Raw genomic sequence first — 20,494 nt, forward strand, 5'->3', positions numbered from 1 at the left:
CCACTTTCTGTGACTTTGCATTTAGGTGATAATTTAATACAGTGCTGTATAAGTTTAATGCTTTAACGTTACAGTGCTGTATAAGTTGGAATAATTCATGTTATTTATCATTTATACATTCTCAAATGATGAGAGACTAATTATTTCTCCAGCTTAAGCTTTAGCGCTTTTTTCCCCATAATAAAGCTGACTTTCTGAAATTAATGCTCTGCTAAAAGAAATGTGGAGGCTGAGACTGAGTTATGTTGCCTTCTCAGTTGCTTGTGTTATCATCATTATTTATTATTAGATTTGAAATTTATAATTTTATTTAGGTTAGTCTAAATGTATCCTTCAGACCAATTGGATTCTTCATATCATTCTATCATCATGCTGGTGACAAATATTTGCAATCTGTAATTTCAGTACATCATTGGAGGTGGTGAATTTGTCATGAAGGAGCAATATTGCTTTTATAGAAACCACAATAGGAGGAAAAAGAAAAGTCTTATAAAGTAGTGTTTGTTTCTTCTGTGATTGCAATAGACTTCCAAAACTATTTTCCTTGGCATAGAGAAAAACAAGCGTTCTTTGAGAAGCAAGATATGTAAGATACCATACTAAATACATGTCTAATCCCACCTATTTTGATTCATAGAAATGTAGAAAATGTGGATATCTACAATACAATTTTGCAATAGCAGTTTCCTAAGTAAGAAGGGAGTGTGGTAGTTCTTTTCTTTAGTCTTCAGTAGATAAAATATGAATTGAAATTATTTTGTAGATTGCTTTACTTAGTACACTTCAGTTATAGGCTTTTACCTGAACCAGTTTTATTGTGATGTAATGACAGGTGACACTAAAGAGATTGAATGTACAGATGTGTTTTCTATTAACTAGGGCATTCACCCTGCTGTCACTGACTGCCTTAAGTGTACCTGCATGAAGCTTTGCATCTGTTATGCCATCTAGTATTGTAGTGATTACTCTTGAAATTTAAATATTACTTGAAATATGTATTTAAATATACTTGAAATTTAAAAGAATAAACATGTTTTGTTGCTCAGTACTGGTAATGACATTTTTAAAAAGTAAGGTTTCTGGCTTTTTTCTTTACAAGCTTTTTTCTTTACATTTATTTTGCAATTGAGGTAAAAACTATTTTTTAAGCTAAATATTATTTTTCCTGTGTGGATCTATGCTAACACCTGGAAATTTTAAAATGGTTTCATTTAAAAAATATTTCTTTGTCTCTTTGAACAAAAGATGCTCATTTGGTAGTTCCTTATTACAAAAGGTAATCATGTTCCCTATTCTCTTTCAGCTGGAAGAAAAGAGTGAAAAATCACATTCAGAAATATTTTCAAGGGTAAGAGTTTTTAATTTTATAAACTCTTCTAGAATTACTTACAGTCAGTGTTCATTCACAAATTCGCAAGTGTTGAAATAATTCAAAAAGTATACATTCTGTGTATTCTTTGTATTTGTCAGGGTTAGCTTGCAAAAATATTTTTAGATACACTCTTTTATTTTCCAGAATTAATGGTTTATGCCTTTTATTTCTTGAGGGAAAAAATTTAGACTTTAGTTTACTTTTGGCCAGTAATAATTTTCTATGCAATTTATTTTTCATGTGAGAAATACTTACCAGGAAAGGCTAAAATTTAGGAGGCTAAGGCTATAAAAATCTGTATGATAGATTCTCATTGTAGGCTTTCTTCTGAATCCTGAAAGACCGAAATTGTAATAGTTAGTAATATTGTAAATGTCTACAGTATTTCAGCACTGTTATCCATCTTATGAATATCTTCTGGATAGATGACTCAAAATTCTTATGTTCTGATACACTAAGTCATCAACAAGAAACCAACATTTTATCAAGAAGAAGCACAGGTGCTGGAAAATACTCAATGGAAAATACTGTCTGTAAGCTAATACTAAGAAAAACAAGAGAGAAAACCATGCTGTGACTTTGAAGAAATTTATAAAGAGTATTATCAAGTATACCAGAAATATGATTCCTGACACAATGTTTTTCCCTTTTTTAAGCCCTCATCTCGCAATTCAGTAAGTGCAGCTCCTCAGAGTGGCAACTCATCTAGGAGAGGAAGTGGAGATGCAAATAGTTTGGTGGATCCTGATGCCTCCCTCAGTGAATTACGGGTGAACTGCATTTTTAGAGAATTTGGAGCTAGTTTAAATAGGAAGATTGTTTTTTAATACAGAATTTCTATTATAATAAGAAAATGCTATGAGGATGTAATTTTCAATCATTAAGTATTTTTTCACTTTCTTGGTATTTTATCTTGGTTTGTGTTCATAATTATGGTTTAAGAGTTTAGCTTATTAAGATAAGATTTTGTTTATGTTGAATTTCAAACAATTCTGTGCTATCTGTGATGTCTTGGAGTTAGGGTTTTAAACAAAACCTTAATTTCCATCAAGTTGGTGTGAATTAATTTTAATTTCTGGGAATTATTGCAGGCTTTGTCATTTGACAGAAGTGCATGTAAACATTTTAATGCTTTTTCAACTTTAAATTATTTCCCCATACTTCTTATGCAATGGTTCCTTCCTATGTCCTGCAGGATATCTATGATCTTAAGGACCAGATACATGATGTAGAAGGGAGATACATGCAGGGACTTAAAGAATTAAAGGTATCAGGGCTCCTCCCAAGCATGTATTCTGAATGGGTGTTTTGCATAATGGAGTTATCACCAGTTTCACTAACGTATAGTGGCTTTGCTAACAATTTTTAAAATTTCTTTAAAGTATGTATCTAACTTTTAATGCATGAAGAGCATCAGCTTAAAACGTATATGAGATTGCATGTTTATTATTTGATTACAGTTAGAAGAGTTGATACTTTTTGATGTTTTTATATGTATAGGTGTTTTCTGATAAGATAATGAGGTGTTCAGTTTATATTTTTAGAGGTTTGTTAGCAAATAAACAGATATATAAAATAATTACTAGGTATTAAATGAGGAACAAAGAAATGGGAGATAATTATGGCAAAGAACTTAAGAATTAGTCCTCCAGGTTTCAGCAAATACTTAATATTATGAAGCAAAACCAAAATAATAATTTTGAAGGATGTGCTGCAATTAATTTTGGCAGGCATATTGCTTGCAGGAGAAAATGAATTTTGTTTTAATTTTTTGCCATTAAAAAAAATCATTTATGCTGGTTTATATTCCCATTATTTTCTCTAAATCACAGATTGGTTTTTTCAGCACTAGGCTAATGAGTGCTAAGGAAACTTTCCTGTCTGGCAATCCTGCATCCACTGTGGTAGTCACATTCCTACCACCTCAGACTTTCACTGCTGGGAGCAAAACCCTCTAGTGAGTCACCAAGTGAGTCAGTGGGTGCTGCACTAGACTGGCTACACACACCATTCTTACACTGTCAGTCAAGGTTTCCTTACAGGCTCAGCCACAGGTTTCCCATAACAGAGTCTCAGATATCTGATTTCTCTAAGTAGTTTAATCATGGAAGAGTCACGCAAAACTAGATTGAGATCAAGCTGGGTTCTGCCAATGAGGGACCCCGAACCAAGGAATACGTGGGCTTTTGTATGTACAGTCCATGCACACGGGGGTGTGGGGTCTTCCTGCTGAGCCATTGGCTCCCCTTGTATCTCTGAGTGGCCACTTACCTGGCTGGTGCCAAAGGTTCCCATGCACATTGTTGTGCAAAGGGTCAGTGCCCGATCACTGCTCTTGCTGGAAACTCCAGCCATTTCCACCTACCAAGGGTGCAATCTGCAGTTTGTACTGCAGCAGCACACTGACCTAACTACCTGTACTAGGTGTAGTCTTCTACAGGAGATTTGTCTGTATTTTTACTTGTTAAAATTAGTATATATGCCTTTCTTTTATACATTTTCACACAATTAGCAGTGCAGTAAATTTAAAATAATCATCCTTTTCACTGTTTTGTATTGAAGGGATACAGAATTCAAAAAATTATGGGGCTTACAAATCTTTTCCAGAACATTTGTTCTGTTCTCTTTTCTATTGTCTAATTGTGAATGGTTTCATGTAAAAATAAAGAGAACTTTTCATATGTTTTATATCCATATAAATGAATGCTTCTTGTATTAGAGCATGTAACAGTGATTTATTTATCAGCGTACTTGAATTTCTTCAATTTAACAATATATTAGATTATATAGTAAGGGGAAAATATGTAATACGAGCTGTTTAGTGTTGCAAAAGTTATTTCCTCTTTGAAGTATAACTTTACCTTTAAAGGAAATGTTAAACCTGATAGCAATATGTTCAGATGAAGGATGTTTTGGTTTAGTTACATTGGCATATGAATATTAAAAGCATTTCAAAGAGTAGTAGATTACAAGATTATTAGACATAGACATATGAGACATAAATCAAGGGTAATGTGAGACTGCTTCATATTTTCAGAATGGATCTAACGCTCGCTCTTTATGTGTTTGCCAGCATCTCATGATTACTCTTCTGACTCGTGGTTAATGGATTATTATTTAATGTAATCCATTACAGTTACCAAAGAGCACAGTGTGCAATAGTAAGATGTTCATCTATGCTTGGCTTTCAGAATTGAACTGCATTTTATGTTGTTGCTAATACTGAATAATATGTTCAGAGATTCTTTTGGGAAGTTTTTTTTTTTTTTTTTTTTAATTAGGAAGGTACTGCCTTTTTCTTAACTTGTACTTGATCAGTTTAATCTTGTGTATGTTATAGAAGAGTTACCAGGATAATTGCTTTACACTGCATTTAAATGTTGGGGTTTTTGGTTGGTTGGTTGGGTTTTTTTCCAGTGTTGGACTAATACGATTTGTAATCACACTACCTTCTGACCTCCCTGGTTGCCCTTATGCTTCTAAAAGTGTGGGTTTTACCTGACTACAAATATACTGGGTGTCAGGATAAATTCTAATGTTGCTAGTTCTGGTTTAGTTAGGTCTTCAAATCTTTTTGCTGTCTCAGTTTGATTCAGTTTTGTTGCTTCTTTATGTATTTCTTTGCAGCAGCTGGAAAGGAATTCTGTTTCTTTCCTCAAAATTTTTCTTTTATGCTGTTAACAGTGCACTCTCTTGATGTCTGTTGGCTTGAATCATCTTGTTCTAGCTGAGCAAGCTAATTTTTATAGCACTTTACTGATAAAGTTGTGGGTGGTATTTCTTCACAGCTTTAGGTTATATGCAGAGCCTTATGTGTTTTCATTACATCCCATTCCCACTGCTTCATCCTTAAAAATCCTACAGCCTCCTTCAAGTGTTTCAGAAATTATTTCAAATCAAACTGGAAGACTCCCTGAAGCTGCATGGAATTCTTGAACCGTGCGGAACATGTGTAATACTTGAAAAGAAGACAGTTGCAAAGAAGCCATTGCAATGTTTCCGTTTTTTTAACCCAACAGAGACTTAGACATAATTTAGCTTCTCTCTCAGAAGCAGTTTTCACTCTTTAGCATCCAAATCAATCTATTCTGCTTTTGTAACTGCAGATTCATTCTCTCCTGCCATTATTTTTTTAATTAATGACATTCTAATACAATGTTTTAAACCCCAACCTTGTCTTTTAAGCCCTCCAGTCTTGTCTTTTAAGATTGGAGTCCTGGAACACGTGGCATACAGTAAGAGGCTGAGACAATGGGCTTTGATAAATCTTGGAGTAGTGGTTGGCAATATTGTTGCTGTTTTTTAGCATGTCTGAGAGGAGGCAGTGGAGAGTAGAGGACAGACTTCTTTGCAAGGGAAAGACAAAACAGACAAAAGTTGAGTTGTAAGAGCAGAAAATCCAATTAGAACTCAAGAAAAAAGAGTTTTCACTAGGAAAGCAAACACTGGTGTAGGTCATCCAGCAAGTTTGACCATCTGCAGTCTAGATTTCTGGAGATACTTAAAATGGAGATGAGCTGTGAGCAGCCTGATCTCAGTTGACCCTCTTTAGTTAGGAGACTGGACCAGCTGGATATCTGCCGAACTAAATTACTACATGACCCCAGTCACAACATTCACAAAAATAATCAAATTGGACTTCTTCCCTAGCCGCTTTTTTTTTTGTTAAATTTCATAATTCCCTGTAAAATTACTATAGCATTCATTATAATCCTAATACTTCTTTTTTTCTACTCTAAACTGGATTATTCTTTGAAAGTCTTTAGGTTTGCTAGCTCTAGCATTTTGTTTTGCCAATCTTTACAAGATTTGTTGTATTTACAGCATCACGAAAAGACATGCTTTCTCTGGTTTTAATCTTCAGAATTACTTGCATGCACTTATGTTTATATTTTTTCTTTTTTTTCTTCTTATCCTGAGTCATCTTTGCTGTTTGCTTCTACTTCCTAGACTATAATGGCACTTGTCTTATATTTTCACTTGTCTTACTGTCTCTTCTGATTTGTAATTATTTTTTCTGGGGTTTCAAAAAATTGTATTTCTCCAGCAAAAATTTCTGGAATTCAGTGAAATAAATACATGTGATTATGATAAAATTATAAAAGATAAAATACATACTCTGAGGACAGCTTTTCCAAACTGGAGATATACAACATGGAATAGTGCGTGGAATAGTGTTTGGAGATAGGGAATTTTTTAACTTTCTTATAGCAGAATATTGAACTGTGACTTGGTCCTTCTAAAGAGAAGACATGATGATAATTCCAAAACAAAAATGATTGCATAATTTTCCTGTTTAATAGATAGCGATCTTAAGTATTTTCTTAGAAAACTTAGATTGCTGCCACCTTCTCTCTTAATATATTTAGTTTTAGTGTTCTATTTTCGGGAAACCCAAGCTTCATGCCCTTCCTGTGCTAGTGGTTCTACTATCGAAATATAAATATTTAAAAATGGAGATAGTGCTACTTATGCCTTCAAGGAACAGGTTACATGAAGTACAAGGAGATTTGTAGTAGGGCAGAGATCTACTTTGTCCAGGGATTGGCTTAATAGTTCTTTTTCAATTCTAAAATTAGGACTCAGAAAATCAGTCGTTATTATTTTTAAATCATAGAATGTTAAAGGGTTGGAATGGACTTTAAAGATCTTGTAGTCTCAACCCCTATATAATGCATATTGAAATAAAGGCATGCTTAAAAGTGCCTGGAGTTATAGTTTTTTAAGTATTTAAATGGTTGACATTTGTTACAACTCTGACAAAAAACCCAAATATAGCCAAAATCAGGGTAAAATGGTAAATGGGGGAGATTTGTCTAAGAGGCATGTACGCCTTTAGGCAGAGAACCAAGTTACATGCTTTTTTAAAAGAAAATTTAGTAAGTTAACCAAAGATAAAATACCTGTTTAAATAGCAAATCCTTTTTACTGGAATAATATGGCTATCTTAAAGTCTTGAATCGAAGGTCATAGGGCACTACTTAAATAACGAGCATCAAGTTAAAGCTACTCTTGGAATTATTTTTGTGGTCTCTTTTGCTGATTTAATTGTCCGCATTCTCTCTGTTAGATTTGTTGCCTCATTCTGTTTTGTCATGCATGCCTTGAGAACAATGATATTACTACTAGATGCATGGTATTCACTAGAATGTGAAGCTGTGATATTACTACTGTATCCCTGTGAGTTGCTGTGAATATAGCAGAGTAGAAAATGCAAGTGGAATATTATCTTCTATTTTTCACGCTTTTGTAATGATAACTTTTCATTGTTGTGTGTGACCGAAGTTGAATAATGGAACTAAACTGTTACTTGGTATCTCTAAAGAATATATTTCAGCTGCATAATTTTAATGTCTAACATCTCATACTTTAACATTATGGTGGTATTTTAACATTATAACAGTGTATCAAAAAGTTAAACTAATGTGGACTTTTCTGCTATCTGTAGGATTCGCTAGCTGAAGTTGAAGAGAAGTACAAGAAAGCTATGGTTTCCAATGCTCAACTAGACAACGAGAAAAACAACTTGATTTACCAAGTGGATACTCTAAAGGATGTTATTGAGGAGAAAGAGGAACAGATAGCAGAGTTCTGTAGGGAGAATGAAGAGAAGTCAAAGGTATTTTTTTTCTATTTATAAAGTACAGAAGTCTGGACTACTTAGTAAGAACAGTTGAAAATACTCAGAGTAGCTTTACTTGTTAGTATGGGGCTTAAGTCTTTATGGCATTTTTTCTCACTACAGTTTATTAAATAAAATCTGTGTAGTAAGTGTCTGGACAACTTATTTAGACCACTTCAGTGGTTTTTTAACTGCTTGGTAGGTATAATTTCTCAAATCCTTGCAGTAATTTCTTACATAACTCAAAATAAATATAAATAATTGTTTTATTTAATACAGGAATTGGAAAGACAGAAACACAACTGCAGTGTTTTGCAGCATAAGTTGGATGAACTTAAAGAGGGCCTTCGACAGAGAGATGAATTGATAGAGGTATGCTCGTATGACTGTAGGATAGAACCTGTGCAAGTAAATATGGTGCGAGATTTGAATGGGAATCATACACAAAACAGGATTAAATACTGTCTTGCATTTTTAAGAAATAATTTATCTTGTTTTAGTGGCTAGAATTTAAGCTACTGATCCTCCTAAATTTATGAAGCTGAAGATGTCTCTGCAAGGGTTTCAAATGTATTACATATTGTAAAGCCTTTAATTCTTGTGAGAATTGTGGTTCTCTTATGAATGTTCCTAGTACCTTTTCTTTGTTGTGAGGGTGGAATTAATATTTGTGTGGCCAAAATAATTTTCCATAGCTAAAAGTTCTGATGCATGGATAATACTAAATGTTAATCTGTGCCTTTCCAAAAAGTTTCCATTTCAGTTATTTCAGATTTTTATGAGTATCAACAATTGAAGTTTGCCATACTGAATATTTGTTTGCTTACCAGTCAAGCATAATACACAGCAACACTGGTCAGCATGTTATTGGGCCACAGTCATGTTGCTGGGTGTGCAGTGTGTTCTTTTCCCCTCTCACCCAGTTATTTTTCTCCTTTTTGTTTTTGTTTCTGGAAATAAACCCACCCACCGTGAAATCCCAGAGCTATTATCAGTCTACATTTTAAAATAGTCCACAAAGATATATATATATATGAATGTATATTGTCATCAGTATATGGATGTCCATTTCCCAATTATTTTAGTTGGACATTGCAGTTCAATTATTGCATAATTTTCCCACTGTCTCTTATTGCAGTAAAAATTGATTATCTTCAAGTGTATAGGCCATAGTCCCCTACTGTCATTTTCAAAAGCTGTGTAATAGTTCATTGATGCTTTATTTCTTCACTATATTCTTGTGCTCTCTAAGTGGTAGTACTGTAATTTGAAATGGTTTCTGAAAAGTCCCAGTTCTGTTTTAGAAGTATTATGCTTCATGAACTGCAGTTGATATGATTTAATAGCAGAAGAAAAGGATTAAGATTATCCTATTATTATCCAGCATTTTGAGTTAGCGTAAATGCTGACAAGCAAAAGCCCTAAAAAGTTCCCTTGTGGCTCTGTTGCTTGCTCTAAATTATCTTTGACTTCACTGAGAATTAAAAAACAGCTTTGCACATTCTTGTTTGGGGTTTTGGTAGGGTTTAAGTATATGAACCAAGAATATACAGTAGATTTTTCTGGAGTGTTTACTTTGGTAGAATGTAGCCTGTGTCAAATAGTCACTAATACATCCAGTCCCTTTGAAGATTTGACCCATATTTACCACCTATTGTGTCTTTTCTCCATCTTTTAACACTAATAGAAAATCTAGCTGAAGCCACGTAGCTTTTTGCAGAAAGGCATTGTTTTCTGTTCCCAGATGTAAAATCAAGTTCACTCCTTAAGAAGGAAAAGAGTTGTCTCTAGCCCTTAAAATTCTTATGTCATCTTCATAGCTAAGCATTTAATTATATTTGCAGGGGAAGCAACAAAATATAGTGATAGTCAGCTAAAAAAGTAGGACTACACTTGATACATATTCAAATAGTATCAGAAAGCAGTCAGCAGTTGTCTTTTGCTTCCTGGATGTTTGATTCAAATTCCCTTCTTTATACTTTCAAGAAGATTATTTTATTTTGTAAAAAATTAATAAAACCAATTGTTAACATTAATATTCACTTACAAAGGGGACTTGAAGGTATCTGGAAAGTACAGGAGGGTAATTGTTTCTATCCACAGATTGCAGTGGGAACAGTCACTAAAGAAAAGTAACTCTAGCTGCAGTAAGTTTTCCAAACAGCAGTGATTGAATAGAATTAAATACCATTCTCTTGCATGAATTAATGAGAAATATAATACATTAAACTGCACACTTTCTGTAACTTCATACTCATAAACTCTTCGGTTGACTTTTATTACTTAGTTTCCTTTATCTATTTTAATGTTTGGGATTTTTTTTCCATTTCCTTACTTCTCTTTCCTCTTTTATTCTTCCCTCATCCTATTTACCACAGGCGAATCAACGTATGCAGGAGACTATAGACTCCATAACCAAAGAAGTGTTTGATCTCCAGGAGACAAATAATTGGAAAGATAAAAAAATAGGGGTATGAATGAAATATGGGAGGAAAGCTATTTTTTTAAATTTAGAAGTAGATGGATGCCCTCTGCACCCCAGGGAATTCTGTGTACTCCAAAGAAATTAAAGCCACTCCCAATTTAAATAAATAAAATGTTTTCCCGTCTTTCTCTTCTTCAGAAAATGAGCCACACTTTACTTGCAGAATGATAAGTAGTTCTAATTAAATCTGTAATATGAACTGTTACACATAAAAATTTACAATTTTTTTTGCAAATTTTTTGATGGTATGCCTAGTGGTAAAATATATGATCTTGAATTGACTTCTACAACCAATTTGTGCATTCCTGCACTTCTGATTCTTGAATAATTGGTTAGCTCGGATGCAACACTGAGCCAAGCCAGTTTTGTGATATGACACATGAAATACTTCAGGTATTGAGGGTCATAATTGAAACAATAGTTGTAGGTGACCTTTGGAGGAGCATCCCTAAGGTTCCTGTATACGAAGGAGGTTGGTACAGAAAGAACTGTGCTGATACTGTGCAGCTAATGTAGGTCAATACAGGGTTTGTCATTTTTGCTTCTGAGCAGGCAGAAGTCATAGAACTGAGTCAGCCTGACCATCAGTGATGAGTACATGTCTCTGAACTTGTAGCTGTTCTGGGACACAAGTAAATTGCCTGGTGGCAATAGGGAGTTAATTGGAAAATCTTTAAACAGGAATTGTCTGCCTCTTGACAGCTCAAGGGTCATTTCTCTCTACCTGAATTTTATACCATATTTCACTATATGCAGATTTCTTTGAAAATTGTTTTATTTACTGGAGTTCCAGTCACCTTGAAAAGTTGCCTTGTAACTGGTGGTGGCCAGTTCAGAAACAATGCTGTCTTACTTTTTTCATGTTTCAGTCTTTCTCTTTCATCATAAAAAAAAAATCAACATCCTAAAGTTTTCTGAACATTCTTCTGAAAGCTTTTTATCTTTAATTTACCCTATCCTTTCCATACTTATTTCTCACATTTGTATATTGGACTGTCTCAATTTGTGCAATATTTTTGTGCTCTTTCAAATACATTGCCAGAATCAGTACAAGTATATCCTATATTCAAATATACCTACCAGCCAGCAGACAAGAAAGAGATATATTTTCCTTTAGCCAAAATTGTCCTGATAGTTTGTGTTCTTGTAAACACCATAACTGGTTATTTTTCTAGTTAGGTTTTTTTTTTTTAAATTCTGAGAATTGACCGCTCTTAGAGAATAAAATGTAAAAATGCTGCTATTTTCTTTCTCATAACTATAAATACTTACATACTTTTCTTAGCTCACAATTTTTGAGCCTTTCTCCCTCGTACTGCTAATTTTTACTCTATTCCAGCTTTGGAAGTCTCTGCAAAGCTTCACAATGTAGTTTATAACTAAAATCGTAACCAAATTTTACATTTTATATGAGACATTTTAGCTGTTTCAGACAAAGAAAGGGAGGCAAACAGAACAAAATAGCAAAAGTTTGTTTTACACCAGCCTTCTTATGTTGTCTCATTTCTACAGTTCTTGAAATTTTTGGTTATATTTGATCTTAAATTCTATCACTTTGAGGACGCTGAGTTACAGCGTTGGGTTATATTCCTAAAATACACAGTTACTCTACTGTTTAGTGGCTCCAAATTTTCATTTAGTAATGGCAACTCTGAGTTTGGTATAAAAGTTACAAAGGCTTTTGGAATATTTAGAAAATAGGATTCCAAACATCTCTGGATTCTGGCATATTATCAGATTTTACTCATATAAGTATGGTAAAATCTGTCTGCAGAATTTTGTTGTCCTGATTTCTGTTTTCTGCCCCAACAGAAGAATTGCAGAGGTAGATTATGTGCAAAATCCATGTCATATTAAATTAAACCCTGAGTGTACAAACAGTAGGATTTTTACTGGTTTTGAATAATGATTACTTAGATCTACATAGGTAGAAATAGTTATATCAGGTTCACTTCCTCCCCCATCAGAATTTTCTGATTTCTAACACTTGTGTTATTAGGGGGTAAGGATAGAAAATATGTTTGGGGAAGGTCAGCATCATCACAGGACACTTTCAAGTACACACAATCGGTGTCTGTGATTCTGGGCCGCTGTGTCAATTCTCTCAAGTGGTGAGCTTACTTCCCCTTCCATCTCTTCCACTGTTCTTTAAAAATTAAAAATATATATGTGTCTATTGAGTAGAGCACAAAATTATGTAATGATTAAGGTTCTTCATTCTATTTATCATGTAGTTAGAGATCTAGTGTGTGCTAGGAAATAAAAGGACATCTTATAAATTTTAAGATTAAGATGTCAGCTACTGTTTTCACACATGTTGAATTGCCTTCATTTTATATGTTACATTTACATGTGAATAAATCAAATGCAACAGCACTTGTCAACATTTTCTGTTGAAACTGAGTAATGCTTTAAAATATTGCTCTAGTATAAAGATTCTAGATTATTATTAGATTTTAGCATGCTGAAGTTATGTGAGGCAAGTACAGTACAAACGTATACACCTTCATTTTTTTCATTATATCAGTCCATTCCTACACATTCATGCATAGCATAAGGTTTAGTTGGATCATTTTCTTGGCCAAAATGTGTGTATACTTTTGCACTTGCTGTATGGTGAGGATTATTTTTAATGCATGCAGTATTGTATGCTGCCCAGTCAAGTAAAAGTGTCCAACTAACTGCCAGGTAGCCTCTCCAGCTTAGCTAGGCAAACCTATCTGCACCCATATTGCCCTTCTAGCCGACATACTTTTTTGTGCTAAAACAGTGCTACTAGTGTTTGTTGCTTTTTTTCCCTCTAAAACTGATTGCTTTGGGTTTAGTAAATGGTGTTGTAACCCTTAAGCAACTAGTAAGTAAACTAGTATTCGTGAGTGGATACATTCAAGGTCTTCCATGACGTATGATTTCCTACTTCTGTACCTTAAAAAAAAAACCAGAGAAATTAGTTCAATAGATGTAATGTTCCAGGATCTTTGCCATTTGAATTTCAGCAGATTTTACTTCTTGCTGCAGAGTGCCTGTATGAAGAAGAATCACTTACTCTTTTGGTACTCAATTTAGTTTATCAGAATTTACCAAAGGATAGAATTCACTGAATAAAAAAACCTCTCAAAAAATCTAAGACTTGTCTGGAAAAAACATCATGACAAATGTAACATGAAGTTAGATATGCAACTTGTAGAAGGCAGTTATCAGAGATGTATGTTACTACATATTTAAAAAGCACTTTTAATTTCTTTACTTGTATTGAGTTATTTGTATTTACTTGTAGAAAATTCTTCTTCTGTCATATGCTTTTTCTCTGTGCCATTCTTTTTCTTGCTATCTGCCTGAGCCCAGGCCCTAGAAAGACAGAAAGATTACTTTGACTGCATTAAGAATGAGCGAGATGAGCTCAGAGAGGAATTGGCTGACCTGAAGGAAACAATGAAGAGAGGACAGGTATGTTGGTAGTAGTTACTTTACAGTAACAAATCCAGGAATGGGGCATGAAATCAAGGTCAGTAAAAAGGAGGAAGAATGGTTACTGTTCTTGTGCACTCTGAAAACCTGACCTTAGGGTAGGATAAATGGTCCATATCATTGTAACTGTTTCAATGAACCTAAAAGGCTCTTTAAAGATTTATCTGTTGAGTTATATTTTAGCACTTCTGTTGTATGACCAGTTTATTTTTTGTTTTGCATTTTTAGAAACATGGATTAGTTATAATTCCAGATGGCACACCAAATGGTGATCTAAACCATGAATCAGTGGTTGGTACAATAACAGTTGTATCACAGGAAGCTGCTCAGGTCTTGGAATCTGCAGGAGAAGGACCACTAGGTAAAAGTATCCTAGCATACTTTATAGAGTTTTTGAGGGCTTTGTTTCCTCTCATTCACAGTGGGTGTGACTTACATTTGCATATGCAAACACCTGTGATGTTTCTGGAATATATGCTTACACAACTTTCATGATTGATTTTAATTTTTTGTTTGTTCTGAGTGAAAAGGCAGATGTATCTTTTGAGTAAGAAAAAATAATATGTGCTTAGATGTTTGAAACTGATTAGTTCTCTTGGTCCAGTTCCTGTTTTAATACTAACAGAAAACATCTTGCTTAAAAGCGTTGTCTTTTGGATTAGTATGTTTTCCATTGTGTTTCATGAAAATAATTCTTTAGAAGTATACATAATCAGTGAAAGAACATCAAGTGCAGTGTTCCATCACATTCATTAGAAAAAGAAGTTTTAAAAGTATTCAAAAAATGACAGGGACAACAGAGACACTAATTGGGGGTTTTGAGGTTAAGTTACTTTAACTTGCTTTTATCCTTAGGTTGAGCAAATTATTGTATTCAAGGTCAATCCACTGTAAAACTGTTAACATGTAGAAAAAAAAATCTCTATATAATTGAATTATACTTGTACATAATATATGTTACATATATTTGTATTGACAGAAATTAGACTTGATACATATTTCTGCTGTGGCTCCCTCACAGGGGAATACAAATGTTATTATGCTTAATTTCTGTCAAAGTTACAATTTCTAAGGGAGCTGCTCTAGTCTTAGCACAGTGTTGCTTGATTGTAGTAATGGCTTGTAGTCATTGCTGATCTTGTGACTTAGTAGAGATATTGCTGCATTCCTGTGGGTCCCTTTCCAGGTTCTTTTTTTGTCATTTGGGAATGCTTTTTGCAAACTTTCTAAACATATGGGGAAGGTTAGTGGCTTCCCTGAAGAGATGACATACTTCAAATAAGACAGGGAAAAGTATACACAATCAGAAGAAACTTTTGTTGGAAATGGCTGTTCTAGATATTGGGACAAAACTGTTTTAGTATTAAGAAAAATTCATCAGTTGTTAATTTGCTTTAAAGATTTACTAAACTCTGAGGTCTTGCTTTTAGAATTGTTATACTAATAAACAGTGTGAATTAAGTATTTTTCCCTTTTTTCTGCTATTAACTGAAGGTTATTGTGTTATTAGTGAAATATCAAGGTTTTGTGGTGCCAATACTATTAGCTTTGATGAATATTTCATTTGGAATGGAACAAAAAGTTATGAAAAACATATTCTTAGTTACAGATTTCTCTGATTTTTAATTGGGTTCTTTGGTTTTAGATATCAGGCTACGAAAACTGGCTGGAGAAAAGGAGGAATTACTGTCCCAGGTAAAATAAGTTAATCATTTCAGAAGTAGACCTTTGTGTATCATTTTGCAGCCTATTTATATATAAGTAATAAACGTTAAGCACAAAGGTGCTTAATCAGATATATAAGCAATTAAGCAAACTAAAATACTCAAGTTTTTACCTCACTGACTATCAGGAATTGGCAGTTCCTCTTGCTAGTGTCCTTATCCATGGGATTTTGATCTTGGTTGGTAAAGAAACTTCATTTCACTAACTGGTTAGCTGAAATCTAACTTGTTCCTGACTTTACTATTAGTGCATATCCTTAAAGCTCTTTCTTTTATTTTGTCTTATGCAGAAATATTAAAGTCAGTACAATTACACTGTCATAAGCTCAAGTGGCATTTTCTTCAAAATTGCTGAGTGATACTATTTCATTGATCATTTTGGTAACTCAGAGAGAAAATTAATATTATTAAAATAATTGTGTTTAAATAGAGCTGTTTTTAGAAGAAAGGACTCAAGCAAACATATAGCCATTGAGCAATTGTTAAGAATACAATTCTTGACTTTTTAGTTGAAGACATTGCAAATTTAAACCATTGTTGTCAACATTTGGGTTTGCTGTGAATGAACCTTAATTATAGTACAGATACTTTTTTGGACTGCCAATAATTTACAATATTAGATATATATAAATGCGTAAGTACATATTTATCACTGTATAATTTTAAAATTACTGATCATATATTTGATTTGTATCATGAATGGGGGTTTTGCAGGTTAACTCACATACTGCTAATCTGTAGAACAATATTTTTATAAGAGTGTCCAAAAAGTAGCTCCTACTTCTTTCATAATGTCCATACGCAGGGCACATAGCTGAGAAATCTATGTTCCCTGAGTACTGGAAAAACCGAGAGACACTGCTGTAGCATGAAGTGGAACTACTAAAGACTAATGTGCACTACAGACTTGCCTAGGACCATTGTTTCCAGGTGGAGTATGAGAGAGGACCCTTTAAAAAAGCCGTGGATTATTGTCTGTAAACCCACTAGGATAGTGTTCGATATCTTTGTGTGTGTTTGGAGTGGGAAAGATACACAGTAGAAGAAATCCATAAACGGAGTTTAATGCGGTCTCCTCTTCCGAAAAGTGAGCTGTGTTAGTTACAAGGTGCTCCTGCACTGTGCAGATATCCCTGCAGTACTGGCCAAACCGGTGGGCTTGGGTTGTGCGTTGACATGCAGAGGGCACTTGCCCAGTGATGGGGATGGGAGCCTACAGTCACTCAGGGAGTGGCTCCCCTGCATCACTCTGTTATTCTTGCTTACAGAACCTTCTCAGCCAGTGGCATCTCAGGACTACTCTGCCTTTTTACCATTGAACATTTAGGTACAGAACTACTGGACTTCTGGGAGTCTTTCTTTCATAAAGAAACACTTCCTTTTTCAGGTTAGAAAACTGAAGATGCAGTTAGAAGAAGAACGACAGAAATACTCTAAAAGTGATAGCACAAATCCAGATACAATAGACTTGGAGAATGGCTCTGACTTGCAGCTAATTGAAATGCAAAGTAGGTATATGGTTACTGTTCAGATTTTTTCTTCTTGCAGAGAGGACTTCCAATTCTTGTTGTGCACTAGTAGTATTGTGAGTGACTATTTTGTTGAACAGATAGGTTTTTGTTGGTATATGTCTTTGCATGGACTTCTCACTGTAGAATACCTTAAAAATCTGCCTCTTTCGATGTTGAAGAACAACATTCTGGGAAGTTAGTTTTCAGTTGATAATCTTGCCTAGAGTGGGTGCCACTATTTTGATACAATTTTTAGACAATAGAATTTCAGATAAGATTTTTTTTAAATACATATTCTATGGGATGATTTTGTTCAGTCTTTGATATAGAAACCTAATCTAGAAGACTACTGTCCCAAAGCAAAACATGAAAATGTATTTAACTTAATATTTAGTGTTGCCTCATAGAAGCATAAGATGCTTTTCATTTCAAGCAAGCTATTCAGCTGAAAACTTATTTGTTTGACAGACTGCCATTTAATATGTTTATGTTAATGAACATGAACAAAGCACTGGCAATGTGAGGGCTCAAATGTAACACCAAAGTAATTTGCAAAACTCTTTAGAGTTTGTCAGTCAGGTTCAAGCCTTGTGATCCTTATTCAAATTTTATTACAGATGTCTAAGCTGAATGCTGCTGGTATTATGTTTATTGTGGTCTGGCATTTTGCAGTGTGTGTTGATTATTATATTGATTCTGTTCTCTAAGGAATTAGTTTGCTGATCTAAATTTATGTTTTAAAAGGTGTGTATCTCATTGGTGCACCTGAGATTTAATGCACATTTTATAGAGACAGTAGTTGTGTTCTCTAAATAAAATAAAATTATTTCCGTTCCATACTCTTGTAGATTGCTGAAAGAACATTTACTTCTTTGTGATCCTGGGTATGGGCTTCTCAATAAAATGGTATTTTTAATGAATTCTAATTAAAAGGGAAACTGCTACTTTAGAGGGTTGCTTTGACTAACATATTCATGTCAATTTTTGTCTAGGAGATGCCAACAGACAAATTAGTGAATACAAATTTAAGCTTTCAAAAGCTGAACAAGATATCACTACTTTGGAACAAAATGTAAGTGTCTTTTTTCATGTTTCTTATTACACTGCACACTTTTGCAATACTTTTTTCAACAAAAACTATGAAAGCATATTTTGTAATTTGATTTACTGTTTGATATTTAGTTTGCATAGAATGACACCACATTTTTCATATTTCCTGCAATTAAATACCTGTGCCCTGCAATTAAATACCTGTGCACAGCCTAACAGTAAGAGAAAACCTTATGGTGATGAGCTATAAAACCATGTTATTGACTTAAAAAGTGTGATTGTTTTCATAGATGTATAACTCTCAACTTCAGAGAGTACCTTTGTACCTTCCACAATACAACTTTCTTATGAGTAATTAGGTTACATAAATTGGTTTTCTTGAACTAGTAACTTCAGTTCTTCTTTACAATCTGCCATACTTTTGTATTTTAGGAACTTAATTACAGCTTATTACCTAAAAAATTAAATGAAATATTGTAATTTAAATCACAGATGCATATCTTATGACAAAATTCAGTCTACTACCCTATCATGTGGATTTAGGGTTAGCAGGGAGCTGTACACAGAACAATCCATCCAGTGGTTTTTAACGTCTGCAGGTTGCAGTCAGGATTTGTCTCAAGTCCTCTCCTTACTTCTGAACTCTGTGCTTGGGCTCAAGACCTCTTTCATCATGTCCTGATAACAGTTACAGTCTGCTTTCTACTTTGCATCTTTTCATGCAGTTTATGCTTTTCAACTTTCCACTTTCATTTTTAAACTCATGTGTTTCCAATTCTTGATTTTTTTCTATCCCAGCTCTTCTCTCTGCTTAGTTCTTTAACTTTCTGTGTCTCCTCAGCTGTGTCCTTGGAAGAGCAGCTGGTGGCAGGTGAACTCCAGGTGGACCACCTGAGTATGTTCCTTTTGTCTTGTTTGGGTTTACAGATTGGACGACTTGAGGGACAGGTTGCAAGGTATAAAAATGCAGCAGAAAATGCAGAAAAAGTAGAAGATGAACTCAAAGCTGAAAAAAGGAAGCTTCAGCGAGAGGTAACTGACTTGTTTTTTTTTTCCAGCTGAATGTTCCTTTCTGTCTTGAGCTGCTCTGTCTTTTGCCTCCAAGCTCTGATTTTTTGTAATCTTCGATTACATCTTTTAATTGTTTTTTAAGATGACTTTCAAGTCTCAATATGACATTCAGAAGACATCTAGCACGTTAAAGTAATGTTAACTACTATTCAGTGCTGTACTTCCTTGAAAGGAAGCATCTAAGTGGTATTTTTTTTCTAAATGTGATAACTTGTAATATTTTAGAGTAATCTTTCTACAAAATATTGCTAGAGAAATGAATGGTCCCTATGCCAAGTGACAGCCTGGGAGTTTTCCAACTTGGATCTCACAGGATTCTGGGAAGAAGCTGTATTTAACTGAGCTGTTGATCATTCTTGCTTAAGAGCTGCTGCATCCACTAATGTGATGCCTGCTACCTGTGATGGGAATACTCTGTATCTGTATGCAAGTAATAATGGTGGAGAGTACTTTACCTTGTTCTAGGTAAATTGCTTTAATGTAATGGGGGGTTGCAGGCACCTAGTTCTTTTAGAAGGAATACACTTCATGTGTCAGTTGCTTCGTAATTATTTTAAAGAGTTTAATTCTGTTTCATCTGCCTGCAATAATGGAAGTTTTATCTTAACTTCTGTGGCACTCTTACGAAACATAATACTTTTATTCCTCTTACCAAGCTTGAGAGCAGCACAAAGTCCAAATAAACTAAAGTGATAATAACTTTTTTCCATTTTATAGTTAAGAACAGCACTGGATAAGATAGAAGAAATGGAGATGACCAATAGCCATTTAATGAAAAGGCTGGAGAAGATGAAGGCAAATAGGACTGCGCTTTTATCTCAACAGTGAAATGGAAATTGAAAATACAATGCACTGCTCCTTGAATAACTAGTCCCTAGCTTGTTTATAAATACAGACTTTCAGTGGCGCAAACTATTTGAACACTGAGCTGTTCACTGGTGGTTTAGTTGCATAATTAAATGACATACTTTTTGTAATTTATGAGAGGATGAAATGTAATTTGAATTCTGATGTGAATGGCAGCAATTTTTCAATAGTGTTTGATTCTAGAGTCAAAGATGGAGCACAATGCTGTATGTTTTTACAACTGTGGAATCAAGTTTACTCACAATCTCTTTTGGCTGCTTTAATGATGCTTGATGCTCAGAGACAGCTGCATGAATTCAAGACACTGTTATGAAACTAACATAT

General features: G+C 34.2%; 1 protein-coding gene across 34 annotated transcripts in view; it reads left to right on the top strand.

Moving 5' to 3' along the window:
- The window catches only part of LRRFIP2 (LRR binding FLII interacting protein 2), a 56,142-nt gene extending 35,927 nt beyond the window's left edge, over positions 1-20,215 (top strand). For 20 of the 34 annotated variants that reach the window (XM_068201366.1, XM_068201380.1, XM_068201372.1 and 17 more), the window contains 13 exons: positions 1,304-1,348; positions 2,029-2,142; positions 2,568-2,639; positions 7,821-7,991; positions 8,274-8,366; positions 10,373-10,465; positions 13,825-13,926; positions 14,176-14,308; positions 15,593-15,642; positions 17,059-17,179; positions 18,175-18,254; positions 19,160-19,264; positions 20,021-20,215. In XM_068201366.1, the coding sequence (XP_068057467.1) occupies positions 1,304-1,348; positions 2,029-2,142; positions 2,568-2,639; positions 7,821-7,991; positions 8,274-8,366; positions 10,373-10,465; positions 13,825-13,926; positions 14,176-14,308; positions 15,593-15,642; positions 17,059-17,179; positions 18,175-18,254; positions 19,160-19,264; positions 20,021-20,131 (1,290 nt within the window). In that variant the 3' untranslated portion in view covers positions 20,132-20,215. The remainder of the gene's footprint in view (positions 1-1,303; positions 1,349-2,028; positions 2,143-2,567; positions 2,640-7,820; positions 7,992-8,273; positions 8,367-10,372; positions 10,466-13,824; positions 13,927-14,175; positions 14,309-15,592; positions 15,643-17,058; positions 17,180-18,174; positions 18,255-19,159; positions 19,265-20,020) is intronic. The other 14 variants (XM_068201384.1, XM_068201514.1, XM_068201471.1 and 11 more) reach the window with 6 other exon arrangements.
- Positions 20,216-20,494: the final 279 nt, after the last annotated feature.

The sequence above is a fragment of the Anomalospiza imberbis genome, chromosome 1 (assembly GCF_031753505.1).
Source record: "Anomalospiza imberbis isolate Cuckoo-Finch-1a 21T00152 chromosome 1, ASM3175350v1, whole genome shotgun sequence".
NCBI lineage: Eukaryota > Metazoa > Chordata > Aves > Passeriformes > Viduidae > Anomalospiza > Anomalospiza imberbis.